Source organism: Chinchilla lanigera, unplaced genomic scaffold (assembly GCF_000276665.1).
Source record: "Chinchilla lanigera isolate Chin_1 unplaced genomic scaffold, ChiLan1.0 scaffold00055, whole genome shotgun sequence".
Lineage (NCBI taxonomy): Eukaryota > Metazoa > Chordata > Mammalia > Rodentia > Chinchillidae > Chinchilla > Chinchilla lanigera.
In genome coordinates, this window is record NW_004955456.1 from 3171069 (window position 1) to 3186083 (window position 15015).

Consider the following 15015-nt stretch of genomic DNA (forward strand, 5'->3'; position numbering starts at 1 on the left):
CTTTCTGCAACCCCCTGGAGTCCTCTTTCCTGAGTGTCGTTAGTGGCGCTGCCCGGGCTGCCTCGAGGTCAGGAATCGATTTAAAACGTTCCTCTTTTGTGGTCATTTTTACTTCGGGGAAGAGCAGGAATTGCACGGTGCCAGGTCCAGCGGATAAGGGGGGTGAGGACGCGGCGTCTTGTTTTTACGAGCTGCCTTTCTGTTGGATGGCGCTCGGCAGCCGCACTCACCGTATTTCTGGTCACACCTCATAAAGACCTGCCGGAAAGAGGCACCAGAGCTGCTGCAGAAAACGGCAAGAATGATGGGATGTGTCTGAAGTGAGGGGGAGGATTTTGAGGGGTGAACAGCATTGTGTCTTTTACTGTAATATTTTTAAAATTTAAGCACATTTTTTTTATCAGCCATTGTATATGTTTATTTCATAGAAATTGCTGGAGAAGCACATTCTTCTTTCTAAGAGCACTTCTGAGAAGTAACGTAGGACTAGGTTTCTAGCCCTGGGACCCACTTGAACTATGAAAGATTCCATACCTGTGTCTGTCTTGCTTTTAACTCTAAATGGGGTGATGTCTGTCCTTCCTACTGGAGACTGAATAATGTTGTGGTTAAAATTTAGGCTCTGAAGTTAAATTCCCTGGGTGGATGTGAGCTCTGCCTGTCTGTAATGTAGCAAACATGCCCCACATTTCTTAGCTGCAAACTAGGGAGGCCTGTAGTCCCAAGAGGAATACATGAATGAATAAATAGCTAACCCTTCCTAGAGTGGACTGTGTGTCGATTATGTTGTTTTTAATTTTATAAAGTGAAAGGATGGAAGTACATAAGCGGTCAGGGTATAGCACAGGTTTATAAATATTAGGGTGGAGGTGCTAATAAGTCTTTTAACAAGAAAACCGGAGAGAACCCCCTTACACTAGCAGAGGCACGTCACCCCTGTTTCGTGTGGACCGGGCGAATAAGCGTCTGAAAGCTCCTGCCTCTTCTGCCTCCCACTCGCTGATTTCCAAAGCAGCATGCTGCAGGTGGTATTGGAGAAAACATCGGAGATGTGTGCAAGCGCAGGTAGCAAAACGCACGTGAGGCCTCACCAATTAATTCTTCACCGACTCTTCCAGTCTGTTTCATGATCGGTTGCTATAATGTAGGCCTCTTTCTAAAAATGGAATTTTCCTGAACAAGTCATGTTTTGGGGCTTGTTTTTTCAAAACTCTGTCGAGCACTTTTGCTCACTGAATTACATGATTTTAAACATGTTCAACTAGTGCCAGTATAGCATTACACTGTAACTGATTGGCATTGTCTTTCACTGATGCGTAACTAGACTATTTATTTGGTTGCACTCACAATGTTCGACTATTTATACTTGCCACCCATCAGAAACCTGCCAGAATGAGCATCTCTGAGCTTCCTAGAGCACACTGTATGGGTGCTACAACCCATACAGAGGGGCTGTTTCTTTAGGACTGCCTGCAGGAGAGAAACCTCCCCGTCTGCACCTCACACCTCGGCCGGGGTGGGCAGGGGAGGGCAGAGCCCGCCCTCACCCTCGGGAGTCGCTGGGGATCCGGTTTCTGTGTCCAGACGACACTGTGTTACAGCAGGAGCTCCAGAACCCTGGCACACGGGTGTCCCCTGCAGAGCGCTTGAAGGCTGGAGGCAGCGACTGCTGATGAGGCGGTGCTCAGCCAAGTAGGACCCTTAGAGCACAGTCCGTCCTGGTGAGCAGCAGGTGCTGAGCATGGACTAGCTGCTGCTGTAGTAATAAAATACCCAGGGTCTATGTAAAATGAAGTCCTTATGTATAATTGAATATAGGTATGTACTCGTTCATATATGTTCATGGATATATACATTTATACATACGTGTGCATGTAGATGTTTATGTGCATAGAGAAATACTTATGTAATATGCAGGCTATATATAAAACAAAACCCATACAGAATGTAACATTGTTTGCCTTCCCTTACTAATCTGGAGGAAACAGAAAAATGTAAGAATCCTCATCAAGAGGGTCCCAGGTGGGAGGGCGGCAGAACTCTCCCGCGAGTGGTTGGGGTCCTGGCACCATCAGGACCCCGGTGAGGACAGGGGCAGGCTGTGGGGTGAGACGCCGGTGGCCACGTCCTTCAGCCGCTGCACAGCCTGGCCCAGGGGGTCGGTGTGTCCCTGGGGGTCCCACTGAGGACTTCCGGGCATAAGCACGGCTTGGCGAGGTCCCAGCGCACCCAGTGTCATGGGTGCAGGATTCCCAATGCCCAGAACTGGTCCTGACTGTGGAGTGGGCGGGACTGATGGGCGACCCTTGCAGAGGGTCGTGAATGGAGCCACCTCCTGGGCTGGAGAGGTCACCTCTGTGCACCAGGGAGGCCCCGCCCCCCACCTCCAGCCGGGACTTGTGGGAAATAGGATGGTCCTGTTCCACTCGGTGACCGTATTTATGGGTATTTTCTTCCAGGAGCTCCTCCTTTCATGTTTACCACTTCCTTCATTTTTCTTTTAACTGGTCTAGGTTTTGCTTTTCTAGGGAGAGTATTACCTGTCAGCATTGCAGAGTGCTGATGTGAAGTGTGCCCAAAACTACAGGGAATGTTTAAATAAAAATTCAAAGATTTACTGCAGTGAAAGACACTTTGCCCTCGGCCTGTAAATCCCACCCCACCTTTGAGCACAGCTGCTCATGGTCCTGGCCACTTTCTGAAGCAGCTCGAAGACCTCTTTCCTGAACGTCTTCAGTTCCCCTGTCGTTCCTGCCTTGATGCCCTGAAATGATTCAGAACGTTTCCCTTTCGTGGACATCTTGACCTTGGTGAATAGCCAGAGGTCTCCCATGGGGTGAGGAAGTTAGATGAGGACACAGCACCATGTTCCTACGAGCTGCCTTTCCACTGGATGGTGCTTGGTAGCAGCACTCACCATATTTCTGATCACACCTCATTAAGACCCTCAGAAAGAGGCTTCCAGAACTGCTTCAGAAAGCGGCAAGAACCGTGGGGTCAGGGTGTGTGAAGCGTGTGTGTGGGAGGAGTATTTTGAGGGGGTTAATGGCAGTGCCCCTTTTGCTGTAATAATTTTTATTTAAACAACCCTGGTGCTGTTTGATCATACCTGCTGTGCTGACTTACAAGACCGTGTGACACGAAAGGTGTTTCTGAAGAGTGACGTGAACGCTCGTGGGAGTGGGTTGTTGGGACAAGTATGAAGCAGGACGTTGTCACCCGGTGCTGCTGTGCGCCCTTCACAGGAGGAAGATGAAGGCCCGTGCTCCCCCGCCTCCTGGAAAGCCTGCCCTCCCGAGTGTCCCCACAGAGCAGAAGCCTTCCCGAGACACTGCTGTTGGCTGCCACCAGAACCTCATCCACCAGCAGGAGGCGCTGGCCAACAGCACGCTGGACATCACCGTGGTCCTGCCCGGTGGGCTGGAGAAGCACAGCGTGGTTGACGGGAGGTAAGCACCAGTGCTGGCGTCCCTGCGCCCCACGCCAAGGGCGAAGAGAGAGCTGGACACTGCACGTGGGGTGCCCCATTCTGCCACGTCAGGGCTGACCCCAGTGAAGGCCATCAGGATGTCAGTCTGGGACTTGGAGACAGCTAGAGATTACCTGAGCTGCGCCCCCAGAGGGGTGTGTGATACCTGGCTGGCCAGGCTCACCTTGTCCTTCAGGATAGAGCTCCGCTGAGCCACAGCCGGGTGATAGTCGAACCAGAAAGGGGGTGTGTACTACTTCCTGGGCTGTGTGAGAGGAAGTGGAAGGAGCACTGCTCCCCACCTCTGTCTGCCCAGATTGGCACGGTGGCCTCAAGGGATGCCACCTTGTCCCCTGTGCTCAGGAGGCCATGGCTCTCTCGGGTGGCATACCAGCGTGGCAGGGGCTGCTCTCCAGTGCGTGGAATCCTGCTTGTGGCTTCACCCTGCAGTGGGGCGCAGCCCTAGAGGACACCCAAAACCCACCCAGGCCAGCGTGGTGGGTGCCAGGCTGAGGCCAGCACCCGGGGCCTTTCCTAGGCCGTGCTGTGGACTGTGAGAACCCCTGTGTGTTTCTCTGTCTTAGAGTCCTCAGCACTGTAAGGACACCTCCCGCCCAGCCTTTCTTATGACCTAAGAAGTGTGCCATGGCAATACCAAGGTCTTAAAGTGTTCTAGAATATGCAAGAATGCCAGAAATGTTGCCAGTGAGTGTATTAGGGTCTGTTCACCATTCGTATCTGTGGGCCCAATTCCGAGTTACATATTTTTTTTAAGAAAATGTTAAGAGTAGCTCCTGTCTTAGGGTGTAATACCCAGATGACTTTTCTGGATGTGGGAGGAAAGGTGGACTGCTTATCTGGAAAGGAAAAATGATTTCTGAAGACGTGTTTGAAGGAACACATCCTTGGACTCCTTTTTCCCCTGACAAAGTGACCAGCACACAGCTTGGTGAGGTCCCCAGACCAGGAGCGCCCGTGCAGGCAGAGGGTTCGGGCAGCCTTCTCCTATCGAGAGTGAGTTAGGATCCCATCCCCAGTGGCGGCGGCAGAGCTACGGGCACAGCCGGGTCCCAGGTTCCTCGAAACGCCTGTGCTTGGGGAGTTGGTCTTATGTGTGGCGCTCCTTTACAGTACAGGAGCGGCTGAAGCCAGATTCCTAACGGTGCTGCCAGTGTTACTGTCCATGTGTTTTCTCTCTGCATAAAGTGTGATTTCCGTGAAGGGCGCACTCCCCTGTCCACAGGCCGAGCAAGCAGCACATAAAAGGCAGCCAGCCGGGCCACGGGCTCCGGACGGCAAGATTCTCGTACAGGAAATGCATTAGCAATCGGATGCTCTTCGCTGCAGGCTGCAAACTGTTGATCTTTCTTCATTTTTGAGTGTCTCTGAGCTGAGACGAGAGTGGAGGCTCTGGGCTGTTCTGAAGCAGAGGTGTGTGAGGCCCAGGCCTGTGTGACTGTGGCGGGAAGGAGGCCATGGCCCGTCGCTTCACCTGGGGGCCAGGGAAAGAGGCGCCCTGGCAGAGCCGCTGCCCTTGGGAAGTGGGTGTTGTCTGATGGAGTTGGGTGGGGTCCCCTGGACCCTGCACGGTCACGTCCACGGTGCATCCGTAGCTGAGGGGCTGGGCGCGGGGGACCCGGTGAAATCTCCCCAGAGTCCTGCGGTCCTGCTGTGGGGGCTTCATGCCCTTTGTGCAGCAGGTGCCCCACGGCCCCGGGCCTCGTCCCTGCGTGCAGGGGGGTGCTCCGCCCGGGCACAGGCGTGTGCTGCCTGCTGCCAGATGCACAGGCTGGGCGGATGGCAACCTCGGCGCTGGCCCGCCCCTGGAGGGCAGGTGACATTGGTGCAAACTCACTAGTGAGTGACGTGGAGGGTGACCGGACCGTGTCGGGGGCCCCTACAGAGAACTCTAGACTTCTGCGCGGCCTGACACAAGGCTCCGGGTTCCCTCGGGGCCGCCAAGGTGCAGGTCAGAGGCGGTCAGGGCATAGGGAGGGCGCCAGTTCTGGGCACCTTTGGGGCTGGACCTGGTGTGCCATCTCCTGCCCACCTCTGGGCCGGTGGACCGTCAGGTCTTCCTGGCCTCCCAGCCTTGGCTCATCCGCTGCCTGTGGGTCAGGGGACCCCTACACCTCTGTCACTGGGGGTGGTCGCACTGGGGCTGAGCCCAGGGCCTTCACACCCAGCCACACCCCCAATTTTAATTTTAAAACAGGCTCTCCCTAAGTCACTTACTTGCCCTGGCTGGGCTAGAACTTGTGATTTTCCTGCCTCAGCCTCCCAGAGTGCTGGGATCACAGGTGTGTGCTGTCACGCCTGGCCGCACTGCTGCCTGTAAGCGGTTTTGCAAGTCCAAGGTCTGCAGCAAGGCGGGCCCTCTCCCAAGGGCGGCCCCTTCCCTGCACCAGGCCTTGGACAGACTGCCTGGCCTACGGCGGTGCTCTGAGGTCTGCACCCTTCATCTGACTGTCACTGGGTTTGGTCAGGATCCAGGCGTCCAAAAACTGGGTTCCTGCAGATATCAACCTTGCACCAGGAGTCCGACTCTAGCTGCAGACCCCTCCCCACCCTGAGGGCTTCCTGGAGCCCCCTGCTGGTTGCATGTGTGCTGCGCGTGAGCTCCAGGCAGGGTCCTGGTCACAAACCTGGCCCTGCTGTGGGACCAGTCTCTCTCCCAGCCTGGCCCAGACTCCGTGCCACCAGCCTGTGCCTCCCCGGCAGCTCGGGGTACCTGCTGGCCTGGGACCCACAGGAAAGTTGAGGACGGGGCTGCCCTCGGGACGCGGGGAAGAGTGCCGCGTGGCACCGGCAGATCCTCCGCGGGTGTGAGCTGTGTGCGTCTGGGGTGCTCAGAGCCCCGTGAGTCTCCGAGCCGGGCCCTGGGCCTGTGCTGGGGTAGCTCTGGAGCTGGTGAGAAAGGCCGTGAGCAAGGCTTGAGCCCGGGTTGGAGCGGGCAGCCCACTCCTGCAGCCCTGCACGTCCAGTTCCCTAGTGCAGGCCCGGCCCTGCCTGTGAGGTATAAGGTCCCGCCTGACAGTGCCCGGGGCCTCGCTGGTCACTTGCGCCTGCGCACAAGGACGGGGACCGCGGGACGGGTGTGACACAGCCCAAGACGGTCAGCTGTGTCACCACTGGTGTGGCCGTTTGTGATCGTCCTCAGGGGTCTGCACACCCCAGCACAGCAGGGTGATGGAGAGCCAGGCCCGCCAGCAAGACAGCCCTTAACAGCGGGCCGGACAGATACGGGGCATGGCCTCCCAACGGCCCGTCCCCGAGCATGATCTCTGAGCAGGCTGGGACCCGACCCCGCCCCTTGGTGTCCCCTGTACCTGGGAGGGAGACGGCGGGGCACAGGCTCCTCCCCTCGGCCCAGCTCTCTGCTGGGACCTCAGTGGCAGGTGAAGGTCAGTGTGTCTCATCAAAGTCACCCCTCCCTCAAAAACTCATTTTGAGGCCTGTACGCATTTAGAAAGCAGTATTTTTCAAAGAAAGAAATACAGAAATTCTATCCACCTTTAAAATTTAAAAGAAAGGTCAACAACGAATGCCCGAAATTAAATTTCACTTCTCAATTACGAGACCTGGGGCGTTTGAGGAGCAGTGCAGTGAAGCTGGGAGAAAACAAGGTGTTGAAGATAAGCAGGAAGAGGGAGATCTGTTCCCGGGACTGTGCCCGGAGCCCTTGATCCCTTACTGCTGTCTGCTAAAGCAGGGCTTTAACCAGAGCACGGATGGAGGGACGTAGACAGACACGCACACACGCACGCACGCAGGCCCAGTTGTCCCTGCAGCCCTGACAGCAATGTCCCTACGGGATGTCACTGAGGCAGAGAGGTCCTCAGCCCTGGCCGCCCTCCTGCCTCGCCTCCCTTTCCCTGTGATGTGCAGTGCCACGCTGTCTCCACGCGTGCCTGGTGTGTGTGTGTGTGTGTGTGTGTTGTCCCGCTGTTCCCCCAGGCGTCAGGGAGAGGATCTCTGCTCCTGTCTGCTGAGAGCAGGGTGGTGTCCAGACAAACACAGACTGGTGAGGCGGAGCCAATGACGCCTTCCTGCGTCTCACCCAAACCCGGAAAGAGCAACAAACGAACCGGCCTGCTTAGCACACCTGGACGCTGGCTGCCCCGAGCCTGGCGCTGTGCTCAGCTAGCTGATGTGAGGCTCCATGGACGCGGTACCCTCGGTCTTCACCCTGGGGAAACTGAGGCACGGAGAGGCCGTCTCCACCCAGCAGGCTGCTGACCGGGCATGGAGACCACGCGTCAGAGTCACCCAGGCGCCCCGTGACGCCAGCAAGGGAGTCACTGGCCCTTTGTCCCGAGGCTTCGGGACCCTGGAGGAAACCCACAGGGCCTCCGTCCTGCCGACACTGCAGGGCTGAGCGAGGGCCTCCTGCCTCTTCCTGGGTGGCTTTTGCCAGTGGCTGCAGGGCCGTGGAAGACCTGGCCGGTGGCGGCAGCGTGGGTTCTGGCACTTTATGCGTCAGCCAGGAGCGGTGGAACCAGCACAGCGCAGGCAGCTCACGCCTGGTCCCGGGGACTGAGCTCCGCCTGAGCACAGAGTACATCTTCGGTCCTGTTTGGTTTTTCGTTCTAAATTACAAGTGAAAGTCGACTTTTAACTAACGCATCCACCATCTCTGTCCTCGAGGGGGAGCTGTGCGCCCGCCCATGAGAACAGATAGAGGTGGCGCAGGGCAACCGTGACCAGAGCCTACTCAGGTTCCCATAGAAACCGTTCCCGTAGAAACCGCTTCCGGCCTGGGGAGGGACCCAGGTCCTTCACTGCCCAGGCTGAATTAGTGCAGCTCCGTGTTGCTCCTCCACCAGATGTGCGTGGGAACCTGGGTCTGCCCTCTTCCTGTTCTCACCGTGTGCGGATGGTTTTCCTTGTTTTTGCCCTCTCCCCACTTAATAGTGAACTGGAGCAGGGAGATTAGCTGTCAAGCCTGTCATCCCAGTACTCTGGGAGGCTGAGGCAGGAGGATCACAAGTTCAAGCCCAGCCTGGCTAACTTAGCGATTTGGTGAGAGCCTGTCTCAAAACATTTTAAAAATGGAGGCTGTGGGCGAAGCTCAGTCCTCCGCACCCCAACTGGATGCCCCGAAGTCTGCTTGCTGTGCGGGTCTTTGAGGGGTCTGCCTGTCCTGCATGTGCGGGAGTGTCACACCCTGTTTTGCCCTAGTCAGCTCCTGGGGGAGGCCGAGCTGCTGCTTGCGGGGAGCTGTGTGAAACAGATCAGCCTCTGGTGTGCGTGAGCTCTGGTTCCGCCACACACCCCACCAATGACCGTGCGCCAGCGTCTGGGGTTCCTGGGGCACGGGTGTCACTCAGGGTCTTCCTGGAGAGCAGGGAGTGTGACCGCTGTCCCGGAGACAGCTGGCCACGTTGCTCTGGGTCCATCCGCATGCGGTTAGTCGCTGTCACTTGTAGCCGCTGAAAAGCAACTGCATTTGTTGAAGGGGAATGACTTGGGGATTTTGGGAGCGGCACTGGGGATTGAACCCAGGGCCTTTACACTGACTGCATCCCCAGCCCTCGTTACGTTTTTATTCTGAGACAGGGTCTTGCTAAGTCACTAAGTTGCCCAGGCTGGGCTTGAATTTATAAATTTGTAATCCCCCTGCCGCAGCTCCCAGAGTGCTGGATCACGGGCATGGGCCATCATGACAAGCTAATTTGTAGAAAATCATTTATGGATGTTGAGTTTTACTGGATGCTTTTTCTGTATCAGTCGAGACACTGAGGGAGGTTTTTATGATTCGTGCTGTTAATATGCTGTAGCACGTTGGCTAATTTGCATATGCTGAGCCATCTTTGTCTCCCGGGGCTGGAGCCCACCGGAACCTGGCAAATCTCTCTCAAGTGTGCTGCCGAGCTTGGCTTGCTACTGTTTTACTGGAGAGTTTTGCATTCGTGTTCATCGGAGATGTTGGCCAGCAGTTTTCTTTTCTTGTGCAGTCTCCTGTCTCTATGCTGGTCTCATAAGGTGTTTGGAATGTTCCCACTTCCGTTTTGTGTAAGAGCTGGAGGGCAGGGGTGTGATTCTTTGCAAACTTGGTAACATTTTCTGCCGACCCCACTTGGCTCTGGGCTTCTCTCTGCAGCGAGGGTTAAAGACCGAGTCAGTCCCCGTTCCTTTTCAGTCTGGTACTGTTTCCCATGGCTCCGCTTCCGTGGGTTGAGTGTGTCTAGAAGTTTGCTTCTTCTGGGTCGCCCGATTTGCTGGTGCGTGACTCTTCCTAACAGCGGCTGTTCCCTTCAGCTTAAAGCTTAGTCTTTCCGTGTCCTACGAATAAGACTGTAGGAAGTGTCATTCCAACATGCCGTGGGTTTAGCTGTTTTGCCAGCCGGGATGGTTTTGTTCTTTTAGCAGTGTTATTTGCTAGCTCCTAAAATGCCAGCCCAACGCGATACAGTCATGCAGAAGACATTAATGAGCTGTGGTTGTTTTTTCCATAGCACAGCTGATCTCATTCATCCACGCACTCAAGTCCTGTTCTGCGCTCACTGAGCTGGGCGGAAAGGAACGTGCGGACTCTCTAACAACCGTGATTTGCTTTCCCTCTTTCAGCCATGCAATGATGGATCTGCTGGTTGAACTCTGCCTGCAGAATCATCTGAACCCTTCCCACCACGCGCTGGAGGTCCGGTCTTCGGAAACCCAACAGCCTTTGAGTTTTAAGCCAAATACTTTGGTTGGGACCTTGAATGTGCACACTGTGTTTCTGAAAGAGAAAGTTCCAGAAGAGAAGGCGAAGCCCAGCCCCCGCAAGGTGCCTGAGGTCAGTGGGTGGCTGTGAGCCACCTGGGGATGCTGGTGGATGGGGCGTTGTGCGAGGGAGGTACAGGCAGGCAGTGGCTCCTGCAGGCTGAGCAAGCGAAGGTGTTACACTGGCTTCAGCAGAATTTTCAGAATGCTCCCATGTCTACCACTGTCCACCAGGATCTTCTGGAAGTGGGAACAGTGGTGCACAGTTCCCTTCCCAGTATGGAAACGGGAGTGGTGCACAGTTCCCTTCCCAATATGGCAGCCACTGCCGGTGGGCACTGTTCAGCACTGGAAAGGTGGCTAGGGTGAAGGAGCAATTGAGTTTTCAGTTTCACTGACTTAAAATTAATTAGCTAGTATCTGTGCTGGTAGATTCGGCAGTTAGGATTTCTTCCAGCCCCCCAAGAAGCTGTTGGGATCCAGGTAAGATTTTATCTTCTGCCTCGAGAGAGAAAGAAGAGGATTTCTTTTTGAAAAATGGGTTTCAGAAACATTTATGTGTTGCGTTTGGGGAGTGTCCAATAGCTTTATCTGAGGTTTTTTATTGGTGATGAAGACTAATTGCAGCTTCTCACTGTGCTTTCTAAGAAGGCTTTGAGGTAGAGCTTTGGGGTCCATTAAAAGAAGTAGGGCTTTACTCTCAGATGCTTGGAAGCTATGCCAAATTGTCCTGCTTTTGAAGATGAGTACTTGGCTGGCGGTTTATCTCCCATGATAGTGTTTCCGTGATTAACAGATTCTGATCGTTGCCTTGTCTGCCATGTTCAACGCAGATGTTTTTGCTCATTGTTCCAATATAATCTGTGTTTGAGGAAGAGGTTCGCTCTTCCTCCCCCCGACTTCCCTTCACTTCCTGGCCCATGCTGGGTGTGGTTCTCTCGGAGAAGCCTGGTCAGGGAGCAGGCATCCATCTTTCCTTAGACACTCTGTCGTTGTCATGGCTACCAAGTCCCACCTCCCAGGCCAGAAGGGAGCCCGTGGCCTGCCTCAGCCATTCCCGGTGCAACCTGTGGATGTTCTCTGTCGCCTCTGAATGTCAGCATCAGCTGATCAGTAATGCTGAACTCGAGGAGACGGGGTGAGGCTTTGAACACTGCAGGTTTTGGTGGCCCCTGTGTCGTAGGCACGCAGGGTCAGCCTTCGTCAAGCTGATTGCTTCTCTTTCTACTTTGTGTCTGGTATTTGAAAAAGATAATATATTTCTCACTTAAAATGTATGTGTGTAGTGTGTATATATAAATTCAAGCTGGTCATGGTGGCGTACACACCTGTAATTCCAGCTCTCTGGGAGGCTGAGGCAGGAGGATTATGAGTTCAAGCTCAGCCTGGGCAACTTACCGACTTAGCGAGACCGTCTCAACATAAAAAAATAAAAAAGGGAGAAAGATGTAGCTCATTGTGAAGATCCTAGGTTCCATTACTGGTACTGAAAAATTATCTGTGTATGTATATTCTCTGTATGTGTTTTATATATATATATAGAATACTCTGTGTATTCATGTAGATACATATGTGTAAGTACATACTTATATGGACATTCTGACGTAAAAATTTGATGTTTTGCTTTGTGAGGGTTTTCCTTAATGAAATTTTCCACATTACACCCAGACTATTTTCCTTTAGAAAGTGTCCGTAAACACCTTGAAAGAGCCTGTGTGGGGTGTTACAGTCAGAGCCCCCCCTGTGCTGAGCACCCCGCTCCTCTGACTCTGGGCCCTGGTTTTCCTCCTGCCACTGCCTTGCAGAGCTCTTGTGGGGAGAGGCCCACACCCGCCCCGCCCCATCGGCTCCTTCCTTCCGGCGGAAGCCGGGGCTCAGGGCGCTCTGCTCTGCTCTGCCTTGCAGAAGTCGGTGCGCCTGGTGGTGAACTACCTGCGGACGCAGAAGGCCGTGGTGCGCGTGAGCCCCGACGTGCCGCTGCAGAGCCTCCTGCCGCTCATCTGCGCCAAGTGCGAGGTCAGCCCGGAGCACGTGGTCCTGCTCCGCGACGGCGCTGCGGGTGAGGAGCTGGAGCTGTCCAAGTCCCTCAGCGAGCTGGGGATAAAGGAGCTGTACGCGTGGGACAACAGGAGAGGTGAGGCCCAGCGCGGCGCCGTGTACCCACCCGCCCGGGGCAGACACTGGTGCCACACACTCACTCACTCGTATGCACACACACACCGCGCTGTGCTCCCGGTGCTCTTGTCTTGCACGTGGATCTCCAGGCATCTGAGTCTGCCGGGGGTTGACGTAGGCAGGGAAGGGAGCCGGCTGTGTCCAGACGCTCCATCACGAGGACGCCTCTGTCCTCCCAGTCCCGGACGCCGCTGTTGCCTGCTGCCCCCTTGTGAGCTCTGCTAAGTAAAAGGCAAGAGAAGCTGCGAAGGAGTGAGACCTCTGCTCCGCGGCTCAGCAGCCACGCGCGGGGTTCTGTTTCTCTTCTCATTGCTCCGCACAGCTCCGGGCTCTGAAGATGCTGCTTCTCTGCAAGGCCCGTCAGACATGCCTCTCGCTCCTCCAGCGCGGGCCACCTTGCAGGCCGTAGATCAGGCCCTGGGGACAACTTCGGCGCCCCCTCGCCCCCTTGCCACTGTTGGCCCAGAGACTGACGTGGCGCAGGCAGGCACGGGCCGGCTGCGGAGCTGCACAGCTGTCAGACGGAGGGACGGTCGCGCTCCTGGACCTCGGGATTGCGCAGTGGGCCTCCTAGAAGTTTCTCCTCTAACGAGCCTCCTTCAGCATCTGTTGCCTGTTTTATTCCTTCCAAACACACGGAGTGGGGTGGATTTTCAAAATAGCTGCACACTCAAGCTTTTCTATGGCTTTTTTTCAAAATTTTTCTGATAAAATTGCCTCTTGCTTGTTACCGGTGTGTTGTGAGCTCAGTGGTCAGGGCGGAACCCCTCCTGCCCGCACCTCCTGGAGGTCAGGGCACCCCTCCCCGGCCTCGGGCCTTGGTTCCTGTTGACACTCAAGAGAGAGGGTTTAGCTCCATGGTGCAGGCGTTCCACGGACTGTTTATGGCCTCCCCAGTGCTTGTCTGACCTTCAGCAACAATGCATCCTGTGTGCTGTCCAGCGGCTTGTTTTTTACCTCCACTGCAGGGTTTGAGCCCAGGGCCTCGCCCATGCCGGCCTGCCTGGGTCATTGTGACTCAGTCCTGTCCTCAGCACCCTGCCTCACAGCCCTGGAGGCTCTGGATGCGTTTCCACCCTGTGGAACCGGGATTTGTGTGAGCCTCTGGAAACGCAGCTCTGCGTCAGGAGGACCGGTGGAAGAGGAGCCAGGGAAGCGACTCTGGACCGAGGCACACACTACATCTGCATGGAGCAGGCTGTGTCCCTCCTGTCCACAGAGAAGCTCAGCAGAGCTGCCCAAGAAGGAGCGCAGGACCTGGCCAGCCCACGGTGGCCTGCGGGGGCCACAGCCTTCCGGGTCCTGGAGGCCGAGTACAGCTCTCTCCGGCCAGCCCACCCCAACAGCGTGGCCAGTACACGAGGCTGGGAACAGCTGCTCCCAAGCACCCAGCCCCTCGGCACTGCCTCGGGCACTGTCCCTGTCCCACGGGGAGGCCAGCGGCGCCCCAGGCTGCCAGCACCCTCCTGCCTGGCGCAGGCCTGCCGGCCGCCCTTGGTCCCTGCCACGCGCCTGTGCCTCATTCTTTCACCTCCCGAGCTCCAGGAGAAACGGTGTTGCAGGAAGAAGTGTGTCCCGGGTCCCTTCCTGTTGCAGCCAACCAGGCTGAGGGACACCGGGCTGGCTGCCCCCTCTCCCGCCCTGCTGCCTGGGCCCGGGCTGGAGCCGAGGGCCGTGGCCGTGGGCAGTGCGTGCTGTGATCCTGGCAGGGGCAGCACAGAAACACAGGCTGTGCAGCGACACCAGGCCCAGCAGCGTGCAGCGCAGGGGCCTGGGGAGGCATGCAGACCCCACCCGGGGGCGGGCGGGCGGTGGCCGTGGGCCTCGGAGCGGCCCTCACTCTCCTCCTGCCTTTTCCAGCTCTGACCAAGACGCAGTCCGCGCCGTCCCTGAGCTGCCCAGGTACTGTGGGCCTGCGGCTGCTCTGCACGGGGGCGCGGGGCACGGGCGTGCGCTCTGAGCGTGGCTTGCGGCGCGCACCGCGGCAGGGCTGCTTTCTCGGTGCCGCTGTGTGAGGCCCTGCAGACGCGGAGAGGCCGAGGAGGCGGCGCGGCGGAAGGGAGGGAGGGAGCCGCCGCACAGACTCCCTTGTAGCGCTCACCTCTTGGTGCTCCCGTGGCCCCGTCCGTGGCCTGAGCTGCCCCTCAGGCTTTTCCTAGTGCACCCAGGCTGGCAGCACGGCCTCCCCTCTGCTGGAGCGGGTTCCTGGCCCCGCTCGGGCTGTGATGGGGGCCCCACCACCCCTGGACGGCTGCAAGCTACACGTCACCAGAGTATGGTGCCCTAACACGTGGGTCTGCACTGGACGGAGAGCTCCTTGGTGACTGAGGGCCACGTGCTGTCCCAGCTCAGAGACAGAAGCAGGCTCAGCTTCGCTGCAGTCTTCCCCCCACAGCTCTGCGTGTGGTGCCCGGGGGCAGCGTGCTGCGTGTGGGAAGGCTGCCCCTGTCTCAGTGTCCGTCACCCACCACTCGCAGGCACCGCACACACCCCCACGCCCGGGCACATGCGGGCACGACACACACAGCCATGCCCGGGGCACACGCAGGCACAACACACGCACCCCCATGCCCGGGCACACGCAGGCATGACACCCCCACGCCCGGGCACACGCAGGCACGACACACACGCCCATGCTCGGGGCACACGCAGGCACGACACAC

General features: G+C 56.8%; 1 protein-coding gene across 1 annotated transcript in view; it reads left to right on the top strand.

Annotated features, from left to right (window-relative positions):
• The window catches only part of LOC102025542 (protein cordon-bleu), a 94928-nt gene that overhangs the window by 40040 nt on the left and 39873 nt on the right, over positions 1-15015 (top strand). The window contains exons 2-4 of the mRNA XM_013520574.1: positions 3246-3449; positions 10040-10250; positions 12083-12311. Of these exons, the coding sequence (XP_013376028.1) occupies positions 3246-3449; positions 10040-10250; positions 12083-12311 (644 nt within the window). The remainder of the gene's footprint in view (positions 1-3245; positions 3450-10039; positions 10251-12082; positions 12312-15015) is intronic.